The sequence below is a fragment of the Equus caballus genome, chromosome 31, assembly GCF_041296265.1.
Source record: "Equus caballus isolate H_3958 breed thoroughbred chromosome 31, TB-T2T, whole genome shotgun sequence".
In the NCBI taxonomy this organism is placed as follows: Eukaryota; Metazoa; Chordata; class Mammalia; order Perissodactyla; family Equidae; genus Equus; species Equus caballus.
The window spans coordinates 4205342-4230502 of NC_091714.1; the positions used below are offsets into that span (position 1 = coordinate 4205342).

The 25161-nt window shown below is 45.5% G+C and overlaps 1 protein-coding gene across 6 annotated transcripts in view; it reads left to right on the plus strand.

The window, feature by feature from the left end:
* Positions 1-25161, plus strand: part of PDE10A (phosphodiesterase 10A) — a 540491-nt gene that overhangs the window by 274974 nt on the left and 240356 nt on the right. Inside the window, exon 1 of one of the 6 annotated variants that reach the window (XM_070256508.1) lies at positions 21242-22213. The exons of 3 other annotated variants lie outside the window; for them this stretch is intronic. In XM_070256508.1, the coding sequence (XP_070112609.1) occupies positions 21319-22213 (895 nt within the window). In that variant the 5' untranslated portion in view covers positions 21242-21318. Of the gene's footprint in view, positions 1-21241; positions 22214-23071; positions 23157-25161 lie in introns of those variants that run through there. 2 more of the 6 variants (XM_023633148.2, XM_070256510.1) reach the window with 2 other exon arrangements.

The window sequence follows — 25161 nt, forward strand, 5'->3', positions numbered from 1 at the left end:
TCTCCCCACACTTGCCCTACCCCCAGGTCAGGCATCTTGGGTGCATCTTCTGTAGAAGCTTACTCACTCATGGTAGGGAACTGCTCCTTGAACAGTTGGGCACACGAGTAGAACAGTAGTAGAGGTTCCGGGGGAGCAGCTTTCCTGGGATGTTCACAATAAATTTTCCCCAAAGAAAAGGCAGGAATTCTCTGTCTCTGATTAATGCTGACAAACAGGCAGGCTCTTCTTACTTAATTTGCAGTCACAGTTAACAGTTGCATCTGGTTTTCTCCTGATTATCTTTGGAATCATCAGCTGACACATGGCCTTAGAAGAAGACCGAGTGACAGAACACACACCGTAAGCCACTAAACCGAAGGATGCATTTAGCAGCCTTTTTGTTTGACTTCTCTGCAAACACAGACCATCGTTCTGATCTGTTTTATGGTACTGATGAAATGGCTCTGTTTTGGTGAAGTTTTCAAATTCTAAGTTAACAGGTGTCACTGAGTCACTTGCTGTAAGATTTAACCAAAGGCAAGATTCTTTACTATATTCTTACATGTGGTGATGATTTAGGCATCCACAAAATTAACCCCTTGCTGAAGGGGAATATTGACTCGCCTGGAACATTCAAAAGTATTTATGGATTATAAAGAGCAAAGTAATGCAGTTACATATGGCTGTTTCTTAGCCTATTTCTTACACTGGTGAGTACTGTTAGTAAAAAAATAGTTTCAAAAATCATCAGCATATTATTTGGAGCTAATAAAGGTGCTCTGTTCCTGGATGGCCACATTTTTAACTTCAAGGAATTCCAGTTAACATTTCATTGTGCCATTCCTGTTTTCTATAATTGCTTCAGTGTTTCATTTATTTTTATTGAGGTACCATTGGTTTATATCATTAAATAAATTTCAGGTGTACATTATTATATTTCAATTTCTGCGAAGACTACAATGTGTTCACCACCCAAAGTCTAATTGCCATCTGTCACCATACACACATTGATTCAACTGGTCATGGTGTTATTTCAATGACTGATACCAGGAATCAGTGACACTAGAATCAATTTTGGAAGGAGATTAAAATTGTCCAATAGTATATAGAACTTTCAGTATTACTTAACATCAACTACGTTCTGTTAAAAGTCAAACTTCAGTTTTCGTTATATTCCTTTAACCTTTGAATGTGACCTTTGGGGAAACATCACTATAATACTCAGACACAGATTCTTGAAGGTTCTCCTTCTCACGCCATTGGAAAACGCAGTACAGGCCACACAGGAGTGTGGGAGTGAGTCAAGAGCCTGGGGCACACTGTGCTGTGACTCAGAAACAAGCGACAACATTGTGGAGGCATCCCACATCTCAACAACGGCAAGGATGGCTTGCCCAGGAAGTAATGTTCAGCATTAGACCAAGGAAACGATTTTGGAGAAGTCATTAATTCCTTCATTTATTCTTTGAGCAAATATTTATTGACTGGCAGGTATGTGGCAGGGATGGTGCCCATCCATGTTGCAAATATTCACTGGGAACAATTGTTTATTGAGTACACACACGTACCAGGCTGTCCTACGTACTGGGATGCAGCGTGAGCAAATCTCCCTGTCCTCAGGGATCCTAGTGAGAGGAGACTCAAAGAGTAACTAATTAAACATAGAGTACATCAAAGGATAAAGCAGGGGAGTGAATGAGGAGTGTGGCGAGGGGAGAGGCTTGTAATTTTAAAGAGTGTGGTCAGGGAAGGCCTGACAGAGAAAATGACCTTCGTGAACAATCTGAAGGAGGTGGAGAACATGGAAATGTAGGCAAAGAGCATTCCAGATACTGGGAACAGCAGGTAGGAAGCCCCAATATTCCCCAAAGCTCCTTGATACCTGGCTTGTTTGAGAAGCAAGGAGACCAGTGTGGCCGGAACAGAACGAGCAGGGGGAAATATGTAGGAGGTTTGTGGAGAAATGCAGAAAGATTAAATAGAAAAACAACAAAAAGCTTGAAGAGTATGTTTTCAATAAATGATGTTCAAGGGGCTGCTGTCAATACATACTCAGGTCTACACCATGTAGTGCCTCACTCGGTCAGCCTCACATTGCAGCCCAGGGTCCCGGAGAAGAGGGCAATATGTTGAGTGTAGTCAGTCACACAATCAAGGAGGTTTGTGATCTAATTCGGAAAGCGTGCTGTTTTAAAATTCTATTAAAACATGAAGCTTAACCTTCAATTATCTGTGATGAAAACCACCTCCAATTATTTAAGCAGGACATCAAATTAAGCATACCTTAGATGCCTCCTCTGTCTTCCGCAACATGCGTAGACAAAGGTGACTGCAAAGCTAGTTTATCGGAGTCTTAGTAGGGTAATGTGTGTGTGTGTGTGTGTGGACTCTATCATTGTTTAATAAGTCCTATCTGACTTTTCCTCCAGGATGCCCGTTGACTGGGCTGTTTCCTGGAAGTCTGTGTTGGCGATGCCCCACCCGAAGGTCTTCAGTGTGTTCTAAATAGCATTCTTTTTGTCCATGTTGCATCCTTCCACTTGTCATTTGAGAGCTTGTCAGTACTCTGGTAATCAGCCTCTTTTAGAGAACTCACCCTATGAGTTATTGTCTACATCTTTAGTCTTCCTTCCTTCCTGTAATCCATTCATTCAACAAGTGTTCTTGTGAATACACATTATGTGCCAGGAGCTGTGTTAAATGTCAGGTACAATGGTCCACGCAGACGTGGACTCTGCCTAACTTTTACATTCTGGGGTGGTGACGAGTGAGGAGGAATCAGACATGGAAACAGGAAATTTTAACACAAGTGCTGAAATGGGGAAAGTTTAAATGTCTCCAGGGGTGCCTAACCCAGACCTGAGTGTGCAGCTGTATCTTGCTGGAAGCAGTGACATGGCAGCTGACATCAGCCAGAGTCCAGACCATAGCTGTTGATTTTCATGTTCCCAGGTGATGGTAAATAAGGTGTTTAGGTAAATCTGGCTACTTAGCAGATTGGTGGGAAATCAGCAGGTCGAAAACTAGATGAAGGATGACTTGGAACAACTTCTTCCTGGCCATCTGAAATAGATTTTCCAGAATTACACCCACTGTTCTGAGAGCGATTATGCCCTCCTTTGATGCTAATAAATGATTTAAGAAGAATTGAACTTGTTACCATGAATGCAAATGAACACGTCATCATCGAGTTGGTTTAGGATCTCAATGAACCTCTCTGAGCTTCTCGCTTCCTCCAGCAGCTCTATTAGAAAAGAACAAGTAGTGACAGCCATTATCTTTGTAAAACCGACCCATTCCATCCATGATTGCTGTGACTCTATAAAGGCCACATCTTTTATAAGCTGATGTAGCTCCGAGCTGATTCTGGGTGGACAACAAGTATATTTCAAAACACTTACTCACAGATGCTGGCCATATCCTGTCTACAGTTTGCTCTTCTTAGAAGAAGGAGGGGCGTGTATAAAATAACTATAGATTCCTCTATAATTTTAAGGAAAGAGCAGCATTCTGCTGGATCAGCAGCCCCAGTGTCACCTGGGAACTCATTAGAAATGCACATCCCCAGCCTTGCTCCAGGTCTGAATCAGAAAATCTGGGGCATGGCAATCCGTTTCTCAGAAATCTTCCAGATGATTCTGAACCACTGCTCTATGGGAAAATACACACACACACAAACCTTTCCAAAGCAATTATTGATGTCAGTATTGATGCCTAAAAAATATAATTTTGAAACTTTCTTTTAAAATTGTCCCTTTTTCTGTAGCCACATGGACCTAAGTGTTAAGAGAGTGTCTTTTTATTTCTTTTTGTGTAGCAAATGTTGCTGATTTAACCATAGGGACTCTGATGTCTATCACGTGGGCTTGTTGGATGAGGTAAACTAATATCTGCCTGGTGCTCTGTAAATACAGGGATTGTTCTAATAAATAGAGATTTGAAGGCTGGTCTGTTCTATTCTGATATGAAAGTCCTATATGTATTCTCTCTAGGAGCTTTCATTTGCAATTTACAAAGTAATTTGAGAGTCTTCAGAATTATAGGTTCCATAGTGATGTAAAGATATTAGCACCTAAAATCATTTTCTTCAAGTTGGCCACCCTAAAATACATAGGAGGAAATAGATGTATTTAGGCAGAAGGTAATGAGCATTTTTGAAAGGATGCATTTTGGGATATATGTGTTACACAGTGGTAGAAATTTTCCAAGGTTCCTTTATCTAAAAATTGTCTGCAGATTATGCCTTAAGGTCAAGGCCAATTTGTATAGACAAGACTCCCTTTTCTTTCTTATTGTACTTGAGAGGTACCTCTCTCCAGGGAAAGCACCTCGAATTGTAGCTGGAAGTTTGCTTTCTGATAAAATGTAGAAAGAATAATTTTTCACCTTGTTTCCTCAGTGGAGGTTGCTACAGCTGAACTGTGATCTTTTTTGCTTTTTTGGCAGCAACTCACTTAAATTTTAGAACTTGCAAAGTATTATATTAGGCTTTAAGTCTCTCTTTGTATTACTTCTAAAACCTTAGAGAAGAAATTTCATGATGGGGCTTTTTCACTTCTCCCAATTAGATGCTATACTCCTTACAACAAAAAACAAAGAACTAGATCTGTGATTTTTTTTTTCCATCCCAGTATCCAGAGTTGTACCTAACAATACCCAACGGTGTCCACCATAGGTATCCAAAAGCATCCAATAGTACTCACCTTGGGTACCCAACGGTACCCACCATAGGTACCCAACAGTATCCACCATAGGTACCCAACAGTATCCAACAATACCTACCATGGGTAGCCAAAAGAACCCAATAGTACCCACCATGGGTGCCCAACAGTACTCAACTGTACCCACCACAGGTACCCAACAGTACTCAACAGTAGTCACCATTGACACCAAATAACACTAAACAGTACCCACCATGGGACCCAACAGCACCCAACAGTACCGACCATGGGTACCAAATAGGACCCATTAGTACCCAACAGTACCCACACCATAGGTATCCAGCATTACTCATGGTTGCCATAAGATGGAGACTATTCCAGAAGTGCCACTTCCCAACCTTTTCTCTCAACATTCCTGAACTGGACACATGAAATTTTGTGGCCCTGTGTCCTAAAAGAAAAGTGAAAGTGTATAGCTATATCTGAGGCTGCACCATGTAAAGATGCCATTCCCGTAAGTAAAAAACAGTCAAATATCAGCAGTTTCATAGGCCCCACTTTACTATGCATATTTTTCCAAACTGAAATAGCATGGCCTTAAACTTTGGGGAGACTGGGAAGTATTTCCTCGGCATCTGTGTACTTCGACAGTTTTGGGAACCCAGGCTTGCTTTGTTTCCTAGCATCTCTAGAAGGTTTGTGTGAGAAAGGAGAGGCGGCAGCCCTGCAGCCCTACCAAGGGCTGGGAGAGGTACCAGCTGCATCAGACACCAGACTTTCCCATCCCGTATTCTTCACTAGGCTTGGTAGGAAAGTTGAGAGAAAGCTCTTCACCATTTTTCTGTATCACCTTTGAGGATTTGTTTTTTTTTCCTGCTAATATCTGAGGCTACTATAGCATAAAGACCATTTGGGCCGGCCGGTGGCACAGCAGTTAAGTGCGCATGTTCCACTTCAGCGGCCCGGGGTTTGCCGGTTCGGATCCCGGGTGCGGACATGGCACCACTTGGCAAGCCATGCTGTGGGAGGCGTCCCACATAGAAAGTAGAGGAAGATGGGCACGGATGAAGCTCAGGGCCAGTCTTCCTCAGCAAAAACAGGAGGATTGGCAACAGCTGTTAGCTCAAGGCTAATCTTCCTCAGAAAAAAAAAAAAGAACATTAAAGTAAGGATCTGGCTATCTGGGCTTAAACTGAGATTTATCTACCTAAATTAGTTCCTAAATAGAGCTAAATTACCTCACCCCTCTTCTCTTGTCCCTTCACCTAGTGTGAAATTAGGTCTACCTACCTGGTGAGGTTGTTCTCAAGATAAACCAAGGTGATGGATATGACAGCCCCTTTCCTGGAGAACCCAAGCCACGATGACCTGAACTGACCACGTGCTATGTACTTAAAATGTCTGTCATACATAATATGTTATCGAAATACTCTTAGGAAAATTCAGAATCTCCAAACAGATCGTTTCAATGGGACTTTTTTCCAGACAACCTCCCATCTTCTTTCATCTCATAATGCACTCCTTAACATAAAAGACTCTGGAAAAGTCTGGCTGACTGTTTTAAATCTCTTTCTAGAAGAAAACAGACAAGATCCTTGTGGACGACCGTTGATTTGGTGGCTGTTGCTAGGATAGGATTTCCACCACGTGTGAGAAAGAATGTGCATGCTAATTTATCATTCAAAGGGAATTTTTTTTTCTTTTTTGGTAACAGCTAATGTACAAAGCCTGTTAGTACAAAGAGAGGAAGAGAGAGAGAGAAGCTGAGTGTGGGTGGAGGAGAGCTGTGATCTTAGCACTGCGATAGGGTTTGAGATTAACGCTGCGAATGACGCTGGTGGGGGCTGGGGGTTGGCACAGAACGCCTTGTGTAGAGAAAACTGCTTCCACAAGGCAAGTAGAACAGGACAGAGGCCCAATTTTTAATAACTTTATTTTGGAATCGAAATGAGGTGATCATGAGGATTTGAACCTTCCCACTTCTCGTTTAAATTTAAAAAATAAATCCCAATACATTATTGCTTCTTAAGAGGTAATACAGGGGTTTTCGTTTCCCCCAGAAATACAAAGAAGAAAGGTTTGAGTACAAAGGTAGTGGCTTGACAACACTTAAGGAATCATAGGGAAGTGTATTAGTCAGGGTTCTCCAGAGAAACAGAAGCAATAGGGTGGAAAGAGAGAGAAAAGAGAGAGAAAGAGACTCAAAGTCTACTGATTTAAATGTTAATCTTGTCTAAAAGATGCCTTCACGGCAACATCCAGACTAGTAATTGACCAAACATTTGGGTACCATGGCCTAGCCAAATCAGCACATAAAAGGAACCATCACAAGAAGGAAGAAAGTCAACATTTCAAGCAAGATTTTGTACTTTTTCTTTGAAAGTTGTTATCAGAACAGTTCCGTTTCTTGGGAATGAGTTAGCGCCCATCCTGCTGGAGGAGAGGGTCCTTGAGGCCCTCCAGTCATTTTCAGGGCTCTTTGACGGTCTTTATTTCCGCTCACTCTTGGGGTTATAGGCCCATCTTGACACAGAGGAAGAGAAGTGTAAATTCAGACTGCCGCTTTGTCAATCTGTAACACCCTCATCCTTCTAGAGTAATTCAGGGGAAACAAAATACATGAAATGTAGATGATTTTGGGGTTTTTTTTGAGGAAGATTAGCCCTGAGCTAACATCTGCCACCAATCCTCCTCTTTTTGCTGAGGAAGATTGGCCCTGAGCTAACATCCATGCCCATCTTCCTCTATTTTATATGTGGGATGCCTGCCACAGCATGGCTTGATAAGTGGTGTGTAGGTCTGCACCTGGGATCCAAACCGGTGAACCCTGGGCTGCCAAGGTGGAACAGGTGAACTTAACCACTGTGCCACGGGGCTTACACCAAGATGATTTTTTTAAAAGAGAAGTCAGATCATGTGAATCTTCCAATGTTTGCCCATTTCATGAAGAAGGAAAACCAAGGTCAATAGCCTAATCAGCTCACATGAGCTAGTCCTTGTTACCTTTCTGATTCCTGACCACTCCTGTCTGTCTTCCTCCTCACCCACTCCAGGCAACTGCCTCTCCTGCTCCTCCTTGAGAAGCCACACATGCTGTTCTCGTGGAGGCTTCACAAAGGCCAGCCTCTCTGCCTGGAGCACTCTTTCCCCACATACCCACAGGCTTGCCCCCACCTCCATCAGGTCTTGGCTCACACACCATCTCCTTGGTGAGCTCTGCCCCACCACACTACTGAAACCCCACCAGCACCCCCAACCCACCAACCCACCTCACCATACTCTATTTCTTGTCCACTGCACTTGTCACATCACATAATTGCCTTGTTTGTGATATTCATTGCTGCTTATTTTCCATTCTGGAATACAAGCTTTGCAAGAGCAGGGGGTTTTGCATCTTTGGTTCACTCATGTGCCTGGAATAATGCCTGGCACACAGCAAACACCCAATTCATATAGTCATGTGCCCCATAATGACATTTTTGTCAACAATGGACTGCATATGTGACGTAAGGCCCCATAAGATTAGTGCCATATAGCCTAGGTGTATAGTAGCTAGATGATCTAGGCTGGTGCATTTGTGTAAATACTGTAGGGGAGGAAGAAATTTTCCTCTACCCTTCTAGGTCCTTCTGGCCTTCCTAGCAATTAAATTGACATGAGACAGATTAATAAGAGAAAAACAAACAAAAGTTCAATAACATGTATACATGGGAGAAACTCAGGAAAACCGAGTAAGTCACCAAGATGGCTGAAGTCCTCACCTTAAATACCATCCTCAGCTAAAGACAAAAGAAGATGTCATGGCTGGGGAGAGGCAGGGACTTCAAAGGGAAGGAAGGCAATTCACAGGTAGGTGAAAAGGAGCAAACTTTTGGAAAACCAGTGTTCGTTTGGAGGCACAGAGACAGAAGAACACAGAGGGGAGCCCAACCCACAGGCTTTTCCAGGTTCCTCCATGCCCACCACCTAGTTCATGTGATGCTAAGGTGATGGCTGAATTCCTGAGACAGGTTTTTTATCTGAATTCTTTTAGACAGTTAAGGGGGAGGTGGCAAGAAGAACTTTGAGTCTTTTGTGTCTTAAAAATAATCATCCTAAAATAATCCTCATGTTAAAGAGACACATCTTGGGGTGGCAAATTTTATTCCCTTTCAGCATACTCCATGATGTTTGCACAACGATGAAATTGCCTAAAGACGCGTTTCTCAGAATGTATCCCCATCACTAAGCGATGCATGACTGTATTTGTTAAATGTGTACCTGAGAGATTTCCTGGTACGGTGCAAGGGTTGGCAGTCAGCTGCCCTCAATCCCGCACCCACCATTTCTGGATTTTCTTCATTGGCCTGACTGAGGTGATTTGGGAAGAGGAGAGAGTCCTTTTTAGTTTGCAAATCTCCTTTAGGGGGCTCCACCCATGTGGGCACCCATGAGAGTATTTGTACATTTGATTTTAAATTATCTTATTTTAGCTAAAAATAGAGTGCAAATCATCTAAGACTAATTTGAATTAAATATTTTAAAGGCTTCTTTCCCCTTCTCAATACACGGAATATACTTGAGAATAGTACTCTTTACTCTTATCAATAAAGGTAAACCCTTATTTTAGACGCAAGCATATAGAAGCACTGCTAACAATTTGCCTGCTTGTAGTCTAATTTTATTTATACTTTCCAAGGATAAAATGTGAAGTTTTATGGTTTGGTCTTTTTGCTTAATATGTGTTCTCCAAAACAAAAACAAGCAAACAAAGCAGATACTTAGATCTCAGGCTTTCAAAAGCATAGGAAGAGTTGCCTATTTGCAGAATAGCAAATTTACATGAAAAATGTAGCAATATTTTTAGGGCAGGCACAGGAGAAAGAAAACCATTGATTTTCCAATATCAAGTTATCGTGATGTTTTACCTCTCTTCTCATCATTACAATGACTCATGCTAAAAACGCAAGCTTGAAAACTTTGATCGTTTTCCCCAGAAGAAAAGGCCCTGGTTGTGGTGGGTTGATGTGTGCTGTGGATGAAGACCAGAGGAGGATGAGGTCTAAGAGTAGATAAAGAAAAGGCATTCAGTATAAACCACATTTCTCCTAGCTCTGAGAATGGGGGATGAGAGATACCCGAAAAACACGTGAAAAATCCCTAATTGAAAGCAAGTTTTGAAAGTGAGTGTTACAACATTCATAGACAGTAGGCTACTCTCTGCTCTGTGGTCTTGTCCGGAGAGCAATCTCTGGGCACGTTGAGCTGCTGGTGGTTTCTATGCTTCTTTTGTGACAAGTTCATTAGCTTTCTTTGTCCTCGGTGGGCCCTTAAGAATCATCAGTTAGGCTAAAAGCTCATTAGCTAAGAACACACATCAGACTACATAGTCTCATTTTATAGCCCTAATAAAGATAGCAGGTCCAGTAATGGGGCATTTGCGCCATGCCAGGCATTGGTCTAATGGTTTCCATGCATTTTCTGTCTGAATCCTCACCGTTATGTCTAAAATGACTTGCCCAAGGGTTGCTAGGGTGAGGCAGATGTAGGATTCAAAACCAGGTCTGTTGCGACTCCAGAGACCAATTGTTTTTTTTTGTAATATTTCTATCTGTTGAATGTTTACTCCCTGCCAGGCACCATTCTATGCATTTTTACAGACATAATCTTCTCTAATTCTCACGGCAACACTAGGAGGTGGATATTGTTATTGTTCCCACTTTAAAGATGGAAAATGAAGCTCAGAGAAGTTCTGTATTTTGTCCAGAGACACATAGCTGGAAGGAGGTAAAAGCAAGATTTGAACCTGGCCAATTTGTCTCCAGAACAAAGACACGTGTGTCCTTTCTTGAGGATTTGCTCAGCTCACACCCCCTTCCCCACCAGACCTTCACAAAGGTTGAGCATATACGTAGACACAGAGAACACTTTAATCAAACGTTAAAATTTAAAATTTTACAGACCACATTCTTTTACTATAATCCAAAAAAATAAAATAATAGCAATGTGGCTGAAATTCTTCTTCACCACTTTGAAATTGATACACACACTTCTATATAACCTATGCATCAAAGAAGATACTAAAACTGAAATTAAGAACTATCTAGAAATGTATCAAAGGGGGACTATTTTATTTTGAAGATTATGGGATCCCCAAAAGCTCAACTCAGGGAAAATGTCTGGGTGGAAATGCTTTCAATATGAAAGAAGAAAGGCTTAGAATAAAAGAGCTGAGTACACATCATGAAAAATTAGAAAACAAACAAAAAATGAAAGTGTAGACAAAATTCATAAATGGCTGAGACTAATAGCATATAAAATAGAAAGTAAACATAAATACATAAACTGATTCTTTGAGACGGGGAGTGGCTAAAGAGGCCTGAGTTATGGGTGGGAGGGTCTCAGGATCTTGAGGGGTCCCTCTTACCACTGCATCATGGTGACTCCAGCCCTGGGGACCTAGATTTTAACCCTTGTCTTTCCAAAACCAGCAAAGAAGCTACATTGGTCTAATAAAGCCAAATATGCCGTGGCATGTAAGAAAGCAATTGAGAATATTTAACTGCTATGCTTTCCTTATTTTGGAACAGTATGCATCAAAGCAGGGTTACAGACTCCTGACGTGTGATGCTGACTTTTGTAAATCAAATTCTTTATCAATGCACTGGGAGAGTTTACACAGTAACATGGGATCTGTGTTAAATTCACTTATAATGGTTTCTCCTCCTTCAATCTCGTTTATCTGTTGAAAAGTTCACATTTTCACCAATTACATCTTCTTCAGTCATGCTGTACTTAGCGACAGCTTATTCAGCAAATAAACCATGCTTTTTAGTCCGCCTTTAAATTCTTTGCCACGCAAAACTCATGCATTGCCATTAGTTTGGGGCTTTGGAGACAAGCTTTTATGAGAGCAAAATAACTTGCTACACTTAGTTTTGGCTCTTATTTAAAAACCATTTATACTAATCTTGGATTTTTCTGTTGTTGCAAAACTTTCAGTTCGTATTTTGTGATTGTGAATCAACACGTTTGCTTTTCAATTAAAACTTACCCCCACCAAACAGACTTCGTGTACCATCCCCTTCTCTAGCCATGACCATTACCATAATTTTTTCACGGTGCCAAGGAATTATGATTGTCGTTCATTTATCCTGCAGTGATACAAAGTGAAATGTGAATTTTATGAGCCAAAGAAATGATTCAAAAAATTTAAAAAAGTTTTTCACTAGCTCTATTTTCTTCAGAGTTATACTGAGCTTGGCGACGCCTTCTGGATGAGTTCACGTAGAAATGACAGCTCTGGGACGTGTTAAGTGGTTGGTTCCAGATTGAATTGCTAGAGGTGGTGGGCCCACTGCAGTTACCTTATTTTAATCCACTGTAAAAGGAAGGAGAGTAGATTTTTATATCCAAGAAAGGCTGACAACTCCGGCAGCCACAGTGAATTGCTGGAGTTATGCTAAAACGCTGTGGTTAAGCTAAAAATCTGCTTTATCCCATTGACCAGGAAGATATATATGAGTAATGCATGCTTTGATGCAATTAATGAGTTTCTGATAAACTCTGTGGAAATCTTCCCTTTTTTTCGTAACCGAGCATCAGCTTCTAAATGCAGGATCCAAAGGGAGGTTTTAGTGACTCACAGATTTATCTGCTTGTACTGATCTCTCTTCTGAAAACTTACTTAAATCAGAGTTCAAAAAATAAAATCTGATTGGACCTGTATTTTAGTTACTTAAAAAAATAAGGTTTGACTAATAACTGATGGATAGATTTTAACAACATATATACTAACGCAGCTACAAAATAGGGCTATTTCGTGTGTAAGCTTGCTTTGATATGGGAGGAACATTTTAACCGAGCCCTCTTTAAAATGATCTCACCTTAATAAACATAGAAATCTGGGAATACTGAATGCGAACATTTTGCCTTGGAGAATAAAGCACATGAAATATATCTAAACGGGAAAACAAAAGTTCTAATTTGCCTTCCATAGCTGCTTTTCTTCACATTTATAATCCATGTGTGAAAAATATACAAAATGGGCCTCAATCCTAGCCATAAAAGCTACCTCCGAAGGCTGTTATGGGAATAAATTAACAGTCTTTTGAGTGCAACCATAATGAACATATTCATAGGGAGACATACTAAATAGTCAATGTGAAGGTGGCAGAGTGAGCAATTTATTTTCTCCTCCTGGGTTGACTTAACTCACAAGTGGCTGTGTAAATGGTGTGTGTGTGTGTTCGGTTCTCCCGAGAAAGTGGGCCAACATACTTGGGCGGTATTCACACTCTTCAGGCGTTAGACATACTCTGTGATCACTCATGGGTTATTGTGTCATTGTATCTCTAAAAAAATAAAATTATCAAGTTTACCAGTCGCTGGGAAAGAGGGTGAGGAAAATGTCATCAAAGCAGATAAAACACAAAGAGGGTTTCACTCTAGCCTGTGTCATTGAATGATATTCACAAAAATAAGTAGACTTTGGTAATTTATAGCAAGGATCATCCACTCATTATGCCTCAAAAATAGAGAACTTCTTGCCAAAAAAGGATGACTTCACATGGATACATTGAAAACCTATGAAATTTCATCTCTTCACCAGTGTAGCCTAATCTGAAAAGCGGATTGGTTAACTACAGGCCACAGAGACATAAAGTGTCACTTGTTAAGACTCCAACAGTTATGGAGAAGACAGTGGAATATGATCAAGAGAGACACTTTGCAACTATAAGATGATCAACAGCTCCTTCATACATGGGGACTCTACCGTAATTCACCTAAAGGGTGCCCATGCCACCGTAACTTCTCAATTTGTTTGAATACATTTATCCCCATTCTTGTTCTTCACCTTAGGTGCATAATGCTGACACTTTGGGGTATTGTTAAGACCCTAGGAATCCTAAGTCCTCTCTCTACTTGTAACCTGAGCAGCTTCTCCATCAACTATGCTGCTGCTTCTAGGTAACTCCAGAAACTAGGACAAGGCATTTATAGGAAATACTCACATTTAACTTAAGGTGATTCTATCACGATTTGTCAATTATGTGAGATTATCAAAGTCACAGTTATTTTTAACTTGGTTTTAACTGTTCCATTCCATTTTTTTAAATCAAGTAGGAGAATCTTTCAGAATGGGCATGTTAACCTTTCTAAACTTTTACTACCAAATGAGCTGCATTTGAGTTAATGACGTCCTATTATATTTCTCAGTGTCCCTGTGGTAAGGCCTTTACGCTATGGATGGGAAAACCACAGCTGAATGGTAACTATGGTGGAATTGCCCTAAAGCCACTCTTGTTTTCCGCATTTCACTCCAATGCATTTTTTGGTGACTCATGTTAAGAAGTGAATTAGGGGTATCTTAGTTCATACACCATAAAACACTTCCTCAGATCAGGATGCTCCTTCAGGACCAGAAGCCCACCCTCAGAGCCTTTGGAAGGAGAGGGTGGACAAAGTGTACAGAGAATGTGCAAATGACTTGCAGCTTTCTCTCTCCGATTCCCCACAAGCCACCTTAACCATCCATGTGTGGCAGGATTATTGTTCCTGGCCCCCTGCCAGGTGGCGCAGCTTGAGCAAATTCAGCCTCCAGATGTTCCCTTCCTGCCCAGCTCAACCACAAGTGTACAGACTTGAGCTCGGGCCAACTGGGTCCTTTAAAAAATGACCACTATGACATGGAAAGCATAATCAACCAATTATTTAATGCCACTCAGCTTTGGTGTGTTTTTCTGGAAAGTCGGCGTTCACCTCACGTGCCCTCATCATGTCCCTCAGCTGGACGCTCATAGTGCCCAGCAGACCAACATCTCACAAGTAGAAAGTAAAATGGAGATTTCAGATCAGAAGGGTATGTTTGGTTTTACAGTATATTTTTTCAGCTAGAGTTGATATGCTAAATAATTGTTTTTTCGTAATGATAGCAGTGATGGTGGTTATTGAAGGGGGCAAGGGTCCTTAAGTAGGATTATCTGAACAACAATAGGCATAGTACATAATAATGTGCCAGGAGCCCACGACTCCTGGGTGCGGATTTCTGGAAACTTCCAATGGAAATCTCTACCGCCGTGGAGTGCCAGAAGGAGAAGGAGAAAAGTAAACTTTCATGTACACAGCTAGAAAGTAATAATCTAACTAGTGACCTGGAGTCAGTGAAGAAACAGATTTGAATTCAGGTGACCTCCACGTGTTTGACTAGCTCCCATACTCCTTGGCTATTCTGTGTGAAACAATGAAATGCTATCAAATGACTGCTTAAACGTCAGGAGCAACATGTGGACGCAAATGAGCTCCGTGGGGAGGAAATTCCACTTTTTTTGACCATACCTTTGTTGATGACTACAACATTAACCAATGCAGCACAAAAGCAGAAATTTATTAAACACCAATTTCTGAACCAAACAAAATGAATGTGTCTAGAGATTATGGAAGATACATGGTCTTAACTTCCCCTTTCTTAAACTACCAATCTGACAGATGTTGGCAAATTTCTCTGGTGCTCTGTCAAGTCATATAAATAACAAAAGGCTACAAAACAAGGCTGCTTATCTTTGGGCTTTTGAGAGTTATTTTTTCTCATAAGGGTCCATTTCAAAAGATTTAATATACAAAGTTGTAGTTATAGGTCACATGGAAATGTTGCTTTTACAGACGCCGGATGGTGAGTGTGCCAGCAAGGAGGGCTGACATAGTCTAGACAGGGGCCTTCCATAATGTCAAATAGAAATCCTTGAAAAATTTGCCCCAGCACTGCATGGCTGACGCAGCAATGGATGTCAGTAGCTCAGGAATGTTGCAGCATAAAGTTCTCTCTCACTCTCGTTTTTCTTTTGGGCACTTTTAATAAGAGAAGCTTAGGGGAAAATCTGGCTTTATAAGTCAAGGCCTGATGTCAGAACAATTCACCCATGTGAATGAACCCGCCTCCACTGCATACCTTTAAATGCTCTTCCAATCATGGTCCAGACTGCAACACAACTAGGAGCCCCAGGCCATAGCTTGCTTATTTTTTCTGAGATGAATAGAAAGGAATTTAATTCTCTGGATGCAATGAGCCATTTTGATCCTCAGTTTTGAGACAACTCTGTAAGAGTCACCAATTTTTCTTTTTCCCATAACTGAATCAGACCCCTTGTATAAATGTCAAGGCTCATTATTTTAAACTAAAATAATATTTGCAAGAAAAAGACTTCCAAGCCACAGACGAAGACCTGCTTATTTCAAACCTCGTTAACAATACACTATTCAAATATCACGCAATCATTTGTGTGGACATGAAGGTACTCATCATGGTGGGACACACTCAGTAGGAATTTTGGCAACCTTTCATGAAACTCTATGCTCATTTGTACCTAAGGTGTTCAGATAAGGACATACCCTGTTGAGTAAGTTAAGCTACTCCCTAGTCCCTATTTTTTATCCCTAATGCCCCTCCATGTTCACTTTCCACTTAAATTCTTTAACTGGACTTCAGTTCTGCTAAAGAAGTATTTCTTTCTTTTAGGCCTATTGTATATATATAATACATATAATTCTCTCATACTACTTTTATTTGACTCTTGAAACACAGTCTCAAATGAAATTGATACATCTGACTTGTAAAAGTTTGGTGAAAGTGTTGATTATTTAACCAGATCTCATGGTTATATTCTAAACTGTATGTTTTTGAGAAATGAAAACTGCTTTGGCATTCTACAAATCTTAGTGGGTTTCTAAAGTGATTTGATATTTTTTTAACGGCATCATCTTCAAAATGGAGTTCTGTGTCATAACAGGGCAGTGTTATATAAGAGTTAATGCTCACACGGTGATCAGAGAACTTAGGGTCGCTTATATAACCCCAGCAGCACTTTTAACACCAGTATCCTCAGGGTGAAACACCCACAGCCATTAAGCAGAGCTTATTTTCAGAAGGGAACTAAATGTTTTGCTTTTGAGTAACGAAAATTTCCACTTGGATCTTATTCATCAGGGAACACACTTAACCCCTTTTTCAGAAGGTATGGCTACTTAAGAAGATTTATTTGCATACTAATGTTTTAACAATCTGCTTGCTATCTAAAAAAAAATCATTGAAAAACTAAACACTATTTTGATGTTTTTTAATGAAGAATAATGTAACCCATACTGGTTTTTAGTGGTTTTATAATGTAAAGCAATAATAAAATTGTAGTATGTTTTATAGTTAATTTGTTTGAATTCATAACAATTTAATTGAACCTGAAGATCTAGGAAGATTAAGGGTAGCTGATGGAATTGTTTTTGTCACCTTTGGTCTATTTTCAAGGTTGTCTCCTTTATAATAATATTTTTCTTACTGAAATTATAACCGCCATTTTTTTTAGGCTGGACTGTGACTATACTGTAAGAATGCGTGCCTCCCTTTAGTCAAGATTTGTTAATATCAACACTGATAGAAATGTGTAACCAGTTGGCATGCAGGTGACATGCAGGAGAGCAATCATTGAGTGCCTATTGTGTACTGGCCTTTATTAAAGCTTACGAGTGTTAAAAGAAGCAGGACCCCTGCTATCAAGCTGTTGAAAATGGGATTGTCATTGCAAATTATCTGTGTGTTAAATTTCTTAAGAAGAGATTTAATGCAACACATTTGTATGTGGAGATAAAATACATGAGCTCCAGGAGTCTAGACCACAAAGCTGTGATGGATTGGGGATGAGGAAAATTGAAGGATGTTTCCTGGAAAGACAAACTTAGAGCTAATAGTGAGGGATCTGGTGGAGTTGGGAGGGTGTGAATAAATGCCTGGCCACTGAACTTCATTTTTAACATGTTAGATAATGAAGAAATTATCTTATTAGAATGCAGAGAGTTTGGGTGATATATGGCAGCTGAATTATATATATGTTGATAATTTACTAGCAATTAAATGGAAAACTCTGACATGTGGAATCCACATGGTTCTACTGAGCTTGGGGGCAATAGCCACATGCTTATGAATTATTTTGCTCAGATAAGTATGCTTTTTAAATAAGCCATGAACATTAAAATCAAGGTAAAGAGAAAGTGGTTTTTTAAAATAGACCTTGTCTGTATAGGTAGATGAGCTTAACATTTAATGAAACTTTGTTTTATATCTATATAGAGGGAGGTTACTAGCATTTTAAAAGAGAAAACATTATTCACGAATCAGGTAGCAATATAAAATTTATAGCTGTAAGTACTAATGTCAAAAGGTGTAAAATAAAATCAATTAAGACAAAGGCCTCCACGTTGGTCAAAGCATTTGTAAAATATTAACCATACCTATTGTAAAAGTAACTCTGAGACTATTAAAAGGGGTGCATGGTTAAATTATCATAAAGAAATTCCATAGTTTTATGAGGAAAATCATCATTTTTAAAATTTCTTGGGCTCTACTTTTGATCCATGTTTTAAAATGTTTTTAAGAGCATATAACTCAAAGTAGATAATAATCAGGCAGATATCATGTCATCTATAAATGAATTGTTATGCATAGAATACTAAAATTAATATAGAATTAATTCGATTTAAAAATAATATATGGAGGAACGTTTGGAGAATTTAAATATACTTATGGTTGCACAGGTCCACCAACATAAGGTTTCATGACCAATATAAACTTCTTTCTTGATCACTTTCCTTGGTAAAGAGCAGAGACAAATGCTTTATAAACTTTTAAAATGTTGAACTGCCGGTAATGATCATGGTAATTTTGGCAATTTTCCTGGTGTTAACTTCCCTGTTAATATACTTTTAGTTTTTACTCCTTGTGGTGTAGGCTGGCATTTCCTCAACTGAGAATCAGGAACGTCGTTTATTTCAGGAAGAGCATTGTAGGGGGTGTGAATTTCCGCCAGGGTTCTTCCTATGCTCCTGGAGTTACAACTGATAATTTCAGTTGTGCTTAAATTCTGCTGTTTCCTGATAACATTTTGACATATAACTAAATTGCAAAGTTTATGGGGACTATCAGAATGCAGAGTTCTCTTGATTATGGGCCACTGAGTTTATTCATAAAAGGTTTGAAGTAACTAATATTTAGTGACAATCTTCTCCCTTTTCTGATACATCACCAGACAAGCTCAAAGAGAAGGAAAAGCATCCACAAGAAACACATTCTACAGGTGTTGCAACACCTGAACACAGGGTGAGTGAGAGCCTTTGTGTCTGTGTTTTTGTAATTTAAATGTTTGACTAAACAGTGTTTCACAAAGAAAGGAAAAGTGGCTGAGTGCCTATTAGACTTATATTAACGGAAGTGGACTCCAATATTGAGTAGGGAGAACACTTAACAAATGTAATCGATAGTCAGTAAACATCTCCTCAACCTGTTCCTTTTCCGTTGTCATGCTTTGTCATTTTTAATTTGTCCAGGAACTGTGTGCCTTCTAGCAAGCATTTGGAGAAAAGAAGGATGAAAGACAGAAAGAAGTTTGATTCCAGAAAAGGGTTAGTGAAAATTCTAAAGTTTGCGCCCTGATTTAACAGAGACTCAGAGAACAAATATTTGATGTTTTCCGCTCGGCGCCTGGCGCCCCGCACCCGTACAGAGGGGGCTTATATTCAAGTTAAATGTAAATTTTTTTGTAACTGGAAAGAACTTTTATGATCCCCAAAAGGCAACTAAGAAAACTTAAACGACGGGGAGAAACATTTCGCATGTAAAGGAATGAACAGGAAACACTCGGAGTAGAAATACATCCTCCCCAAACCTGTGGGCAGCCCTGGAGACCCTCCCCGCGGGGCCCAAACCGCAGCCTGCGCAAAAACGCGCGACTCCCAGAGAAGTAACAAGCGCGGGTGTGCGCAGCCAGACGCGTCAGCCGGGAGCCTGCAGCAGAAGCCTGGCCAGCATTGCTCAATTATTCTAGTTTTTTTCTTCCCCGAAAAAAAAAAAAAGAAAGAAAAAAGAAAAAGTAAAGGCAAAATGCCCTTTCAGTAAGGTAAGAGTCACCGGAATCTTTTCCTTGTTCCGCAAATTTGGAAATTCCAATCTAATGAGTGCCAGGGCTGGCGCCCGCTAAGCGCAACGTTCGGAGTCCGCCCGGCAATCGCGGAAACGCCCGGGGGCTTTGCTGGGAGAGTAGAGCCGCCCCGCGTCCTGGGCGCCCCATCTGCCCAGTTTGGTGCAAATACAAATATGCCCTTTTCCGCTGCGGGATGTTCTGATGGGAGTGGGGAAAAGCACAAACTTGGGAAGACTCTGGAGCACACTTCAAAATAAAAACACCTGAGAACTGGACGGAGAGAAGAACACGTGGGAGGCGAGAAATGGCCCCGGGGCCTGGGGGACGCCGGGGGCCCCGTGCCCTGCGTCGGCCGAGCGGGTGCAGCGCCGCGCACGCCCCGCGCTCAGGTGACCGCCTTGCCCTTCGCGAAAGCTGCGCTGCGGAGCGCGTGCTCCACTCTTGGGAAGGTGACCTAGTCCAGGGAGTCTGGACAGCCCGTCCCGCCGGGTGGCAGCAGGCCCGCCGCCCTCGACTCGGACCCAGTTTGCGGTGGCGGCTCCGCTGCGCGCGCGCCGGCGGGGAGACGGACACCTGCGCGTCTGTGCGCTCCGGCGCTCCAACTTTTCCAAACTTCTGGCGCCTCCTTGTTCTGAGCGCCCATTGGGCGGCACATTTCCCTGCAGTAGCAGCTATCGGGATTCGGAACTGGGGAAGTGGGCGGGGGGGTGTTGTCCCGAGCAAGCTGCAGGAGACGAGGCGGCCCTCAGAGCTTTGGGGCGATGATCTCACACATTTTCTTTTATGAGCCATGGTTTGCCCTTTCCATTCTCTGACCTCACCGGAGCAAACGGGGCTGTGCACACCAAGTTTGTTTTAAAGTGAGTATAGCAAAGGGAGTCCTGTGGATGAACCAGCCTCTAAACCTTAGTTTATTGTAATCACTATGCGTTAATTTAAACTCCAACCAAACGTCCGAGTTGGAAGCCTCCTTCCGGGAGCTCTGAGCACAGCTCGCTTGGAGCTGCTGGCCCGCCAGGAGGGTTCCTCGGCTCGGGCAAGGGACAGGCCGACGTGGCTCGCCCAGCAGCTCACAGCTGGAGCAGCTGCAGGCCTGCAGGTTTAGAATCCGGAACACCAGACCCAGATGTGACGACGCCCCGGAGAGACTCAGGCGTTCCCCTGCCCTTCCGCTCCGGCCCGGGGCGCACGCTGTCAGCTGAGGGCCGCCAGGGTGCGGGGACCTGGCGCCGCCGGGCCGAGTCGCGGCGGGGCGCGCTACGTGGGCGCGGACGGCGGCGGCGTGGGGAGCGCCCGCTCCGCCAGTGGGCGTCTTCTGCAGCCGCTGCCACCGCCTCTACGGGCAGCGGCACTGCGGCGCTTTTCTCCGCCGCTTTCGAGCCATCGGCGAGGCTCCGCCACCGGAGCGCGCACAAACCACGCCACGCTTGCAGGCAGCGTCTCCGCCGCCCCTCGCCCGGCCGGGAGCACGCCGATTGTGCGCTCCAGCCAGCAGCCGGGCGCCGCCGCCGGGGACTCGCCCCGGGCCCGAGGTCCTCCCGCACCCAAAGAGGAACACGATGTGAAGACTGGGCCGGGAAGGGCGCGGAAGCCGGGAAGAAGGACCAGACCGACGCTCGGGCCGACTGGCCGGGGAGGGCAGGTCCTGTGGGGGCGGAGCCCGCCGAGTCCGGGCCCGCGGCGCGCCCCTCCCGCCGGCGGCCTGCCCCCACCGCGGCCCGAGGAGGAGGGCCATGGCCAGCCCCGAAGAGCCGCTCGCACCCCGCCCCCAGGCCCCCCTGCCGGCGGCCGGAGACGAGCCGGGTTCCAGCCCCGGCAAACTCCGCCCGGAGCCCAGGCGCAGCGCCACCGGCGGGGGGAGCGCAGCGAGCCCGGGCCCGGCCCCCGAGCGGCCTGGCCGCGGCCGGACCGAGCGCGCCGCGCCCCCGCGCCCGCCCCCCTCCACCGCAGGCCGCGCCAGTCCCGCTGGGGGCCCCGGCGCCCTGCCTGCGCGCGGCGGCGGCGGCTGGGTCGCGGCCCGCGCTCCCTTCGCGCTCGCCTTCTCCTCCCCCGTCCCCTCCTCCTCTCCATCTTCCTTTTACTTCTGGCCGCCGCCCCCCCCGCCCCCTCCTTCTCTGCTCCCCTCCTCTTCTGCCTTTCACCTCCCCGTGCGTCTCCCAGGAAGGGAGGGCGCAGCGGCAGCTCGAGGAGGCGGCGGCGATGCTGGCGGAGGAGGAGGAGGAGGACAAGAGGCAGCTCCCTTGAGCGTCCCCCCCAGCAGTAGTCACCGCGGCGGCGGTGGCAGCGGCGGCGGGCGGCGGCGGCTCTTCCTCTCCCCTGCGCTCCAGGGTTTGCTGCTCCCAGCCCGCGCCGGGCCCCGGCCGCCGCCGCCGCCCCGGCTCGCGCTCGCCCCGGCCGCCTGCCGCGGGGGCTGCCCCGGCTTCCCGGGCGCCGGCGGGGGCTGCCCTGGCCCCAGCCCCGGCCCCGGCCCCAGCCCAGGCGGCGGCGGCCGAACTCCGAGGCGGCCCCGAGGCGCCGGCTTCGCCCTCGCCGCCGCGTCCTCGCTGCTCTTCGGCTCCGACATGGAAGATGGACCTTCTAATAATTCGAGCTGCTTCCGAAGGTTGACCGAGTGTTTCCTGAGCCCCAGTAAGTGGCCTGGCTCCACATTCCCGCGTTTGGGCGGGGAGGGGGGGAGGGAGTGGAGGTCTGGGAAGGGAACCTCCTGCGATGGGCGGCGGGCAGGATGCGTGCGCCCCGGGCGTTTAGCGCCCAGCGGGCTTCTCCGGAGGCGCGGGAGGCTGGAGACACCTTGGTGGCGCGCGGGAGCGTCCGTCAGCGCCGGGACACCGGGGTTTCCCAGGCTCCGCGTGCGTGCGGGGGAAGGGTGACCCGTAGCCGGGCGTTTAGAACAGGACCTGCTGCCCGCCTCGGGTCCCGCGGTGGTGTTTCTGGCCACACTTGCCGGGCACGTCTTTATACTCTCAGCCCTGTGATCATTTACGCCAGGCTCCTCTCTCTTTAGCCTGGGAACACTTGGCTCGAGTACACGCGCTTCCTTTCGCTTGGGGGGTCCGCCCGCTGAGTCCCCTGGCTGGGCGAGGGCAGCTCCGGGCCCCCGAGCCACGCGCTCCCAAAGGTGAAGGCACTCGCGGTTCCCCGGGGTTCTGTGTCGGGGCCCAGGCCGATCTCCCCCCGCGACCCCCGCCTGACCCTGTTCCAGAGTATGGACTAGCCGGGTGGAAATGGGTGCACCTCCGCTAAGAGTCCTCTTTTTCCAAATCCTGGGGGTTGGCTGGTGCTCGGGTTGGTAAAAGGAAGGACAATGGGACGTTAAGGTGGAGGAGACTAGGCGCTGCCGGTCTCCCCCAGGCCGACCACGGCCACTCCGCCTCCCCAGCCCCGGGTGCGGGGCTGAGAGCGCGCTGGAGCAGGGGTGGCAGAAGGCGTGTCACGGGGGAGGGGGATAAGACTGAGTAGAATAGTCAAGGCAGAGGTTCGCTGGAAGGCAGGAGGCGGGAGATGTTAAAGGAAGAGGCGCCCGGTGCGCAGAGGAGGGGGTCGCCGTTGTCTTGGATGGAGGGCGAGCGAGGTGAGGACGGGAGACCGGGGGCGGGTGGGAGCGCCGCGGGGGCCCGGAGGTCGCGCCCACTGGACACTGGGCGACTCTGGCGCCGGCCAGGTCGGGCGCGGCTGCTCGCGGCCCTGAGCGCGGGGCTCCGGCGCCACCGTCCACCGCGTGCGCACCGAGCCTTTGTCTGCTGCTCGCTGGGAACCGCGTTTCCGCGGCGCCTCTCCCGGCCGACTCTTCCAGGGCTGCTGTTTCGGCTTCCTGCTCCCACCTGCCGCTCACTCCTCAGTCCCGGCCGGCCCGCGCCTCCCGGCCACCGGGGGTCCTGCCCCTCCTCGTGGCCGGAACTTGTCCGGGCTCACTGCCCGCCGAGGCGCCTTTGGGGCGCAGCCCCCGGGCGTGCGAGCATGTGCGGCCCGGGGCCTGCTGACCCCGCGATCCCGCCTCCAGGACGCGAGTCGGTCCCCCGTGGCCGAGTGGCCCAGCGGCCTCTCCTACACTCTCTTGCGGGCTCCGGCCAGCAGCGGTCTCTGCTGGTCCTTGCCCCTTGACCTGATCTGCGGGTGTGGGCCCTGGAATCCCAGCTGCCCCTCCATCCAGTACTCTTCCCTAGTCTGATGGGCACAGCAGTTTCCAGGTGTCTGCCTCCCCCCGGCCCCCAACCTGAGGATGCTGGTTGATTCCTAGATGCCGCAGTGGAGGAGGGATGTGGTCAGGACGTGAGGGGCTCGTTTGCAGCCCTTAGGCATATTAGGCAGGGGCATTTTTATTTACCGAAGTGGACCTGGGTTGGCCATGGATTGAAGGTGAGAGGAGAGCGTGGAGTTCTCAGCCAGTTCTGACATGTGTCGGGTAAGCCTCAGGCCTGGCCTAGGACCCGGTTCCTGTCTGTTCTCTTCCTCCTGCCTTGTGAAGTCCTCCCTTAAAAAATAAACTTCTACTTTTCACCATTGGTAGCGAGTGAGGTGGGGTGGGGTGGGGTGGGGGGCCGGGGGTCAAAGGCTGCCACACGGTGCCTCTGACAAACACAGTTTTGGGAAGAGAGTGGTGCTAAGGTGACTTAGGAGTTTAGGCGTTGGGATGGAACACGTTTTCCTAAAACGATGAGGTTTCTGTTTGTATGTTGTTGTAACTACAGTTTGTTTGGGGTGGGGGCACATCGTGCTGGAAGTTATGGAGTGGAGTAAAGATGAGCAGCTCAGGTGGGGTGAAGTTGTCCTAGAAGGATCCCTGGCAGACTTTTCCTTAGACAGAGAACCTGGAGAGGAAGAGGACCAGCAGAAGGGACCCCACCTACTCTGCAGAAACTTCTGTCAGGAGAAGCACAGCCTCAGGAAAAGCCAGGCCAGCCATAAGACACTCAAGAATTGTGGGGGATTGTTTTTTTTTTTTACCCCTGATCAAGTCGGAGGGAGCGGCTTGGGGTTTGAACAGGAACAAGTGGCTACAAAAGTCTTCTTTGGGACAGTGCTAAGGTAGCAAGTACTTAGGTGCTTTTAAGCAGAATCTGTTACTGGACCTGCCTCACTGAAAAGATGGGAAGAGGCTGGATGGATGCTCCAAGGACAACAGCCAGTTTCTGCTCTAACACTCTAGTCCCCACCTTTGGGGTCCTTGTTTCTGTCTGTTGCTGCATGACAAGCTACACTTGTGTGAATTGCTGAAGTACCTGAAGCTTGGCAGACTTTTCTAATATTTGTCGGTAAAAATGAGCCTTTTTGCAAAAAAAAAAAAAAAAAAAATTCTGGATTCTGTAAGAATGTAAGAATGCCCAGATGCATACAGATGTGTCTTAATTGTCGCATGTTGGTTCCCTTTTTACCCTTTCAGTTTGGTGGATCTCTGCATTTGACAAGCAAGTTGTCACGTGAAGGTTGCTGGTTCCAATTATTGCTTGTACAAATGCCGGGTTTTGTTTTTATCGTCATCACAAAGAAAATCACGTGTGGAAGGTCTAAGATCCTGGTTCTATTCTTGTGTATTTTAGCTCTGCGTTTTGGTTTACACCGATGCACTGATTCACTTA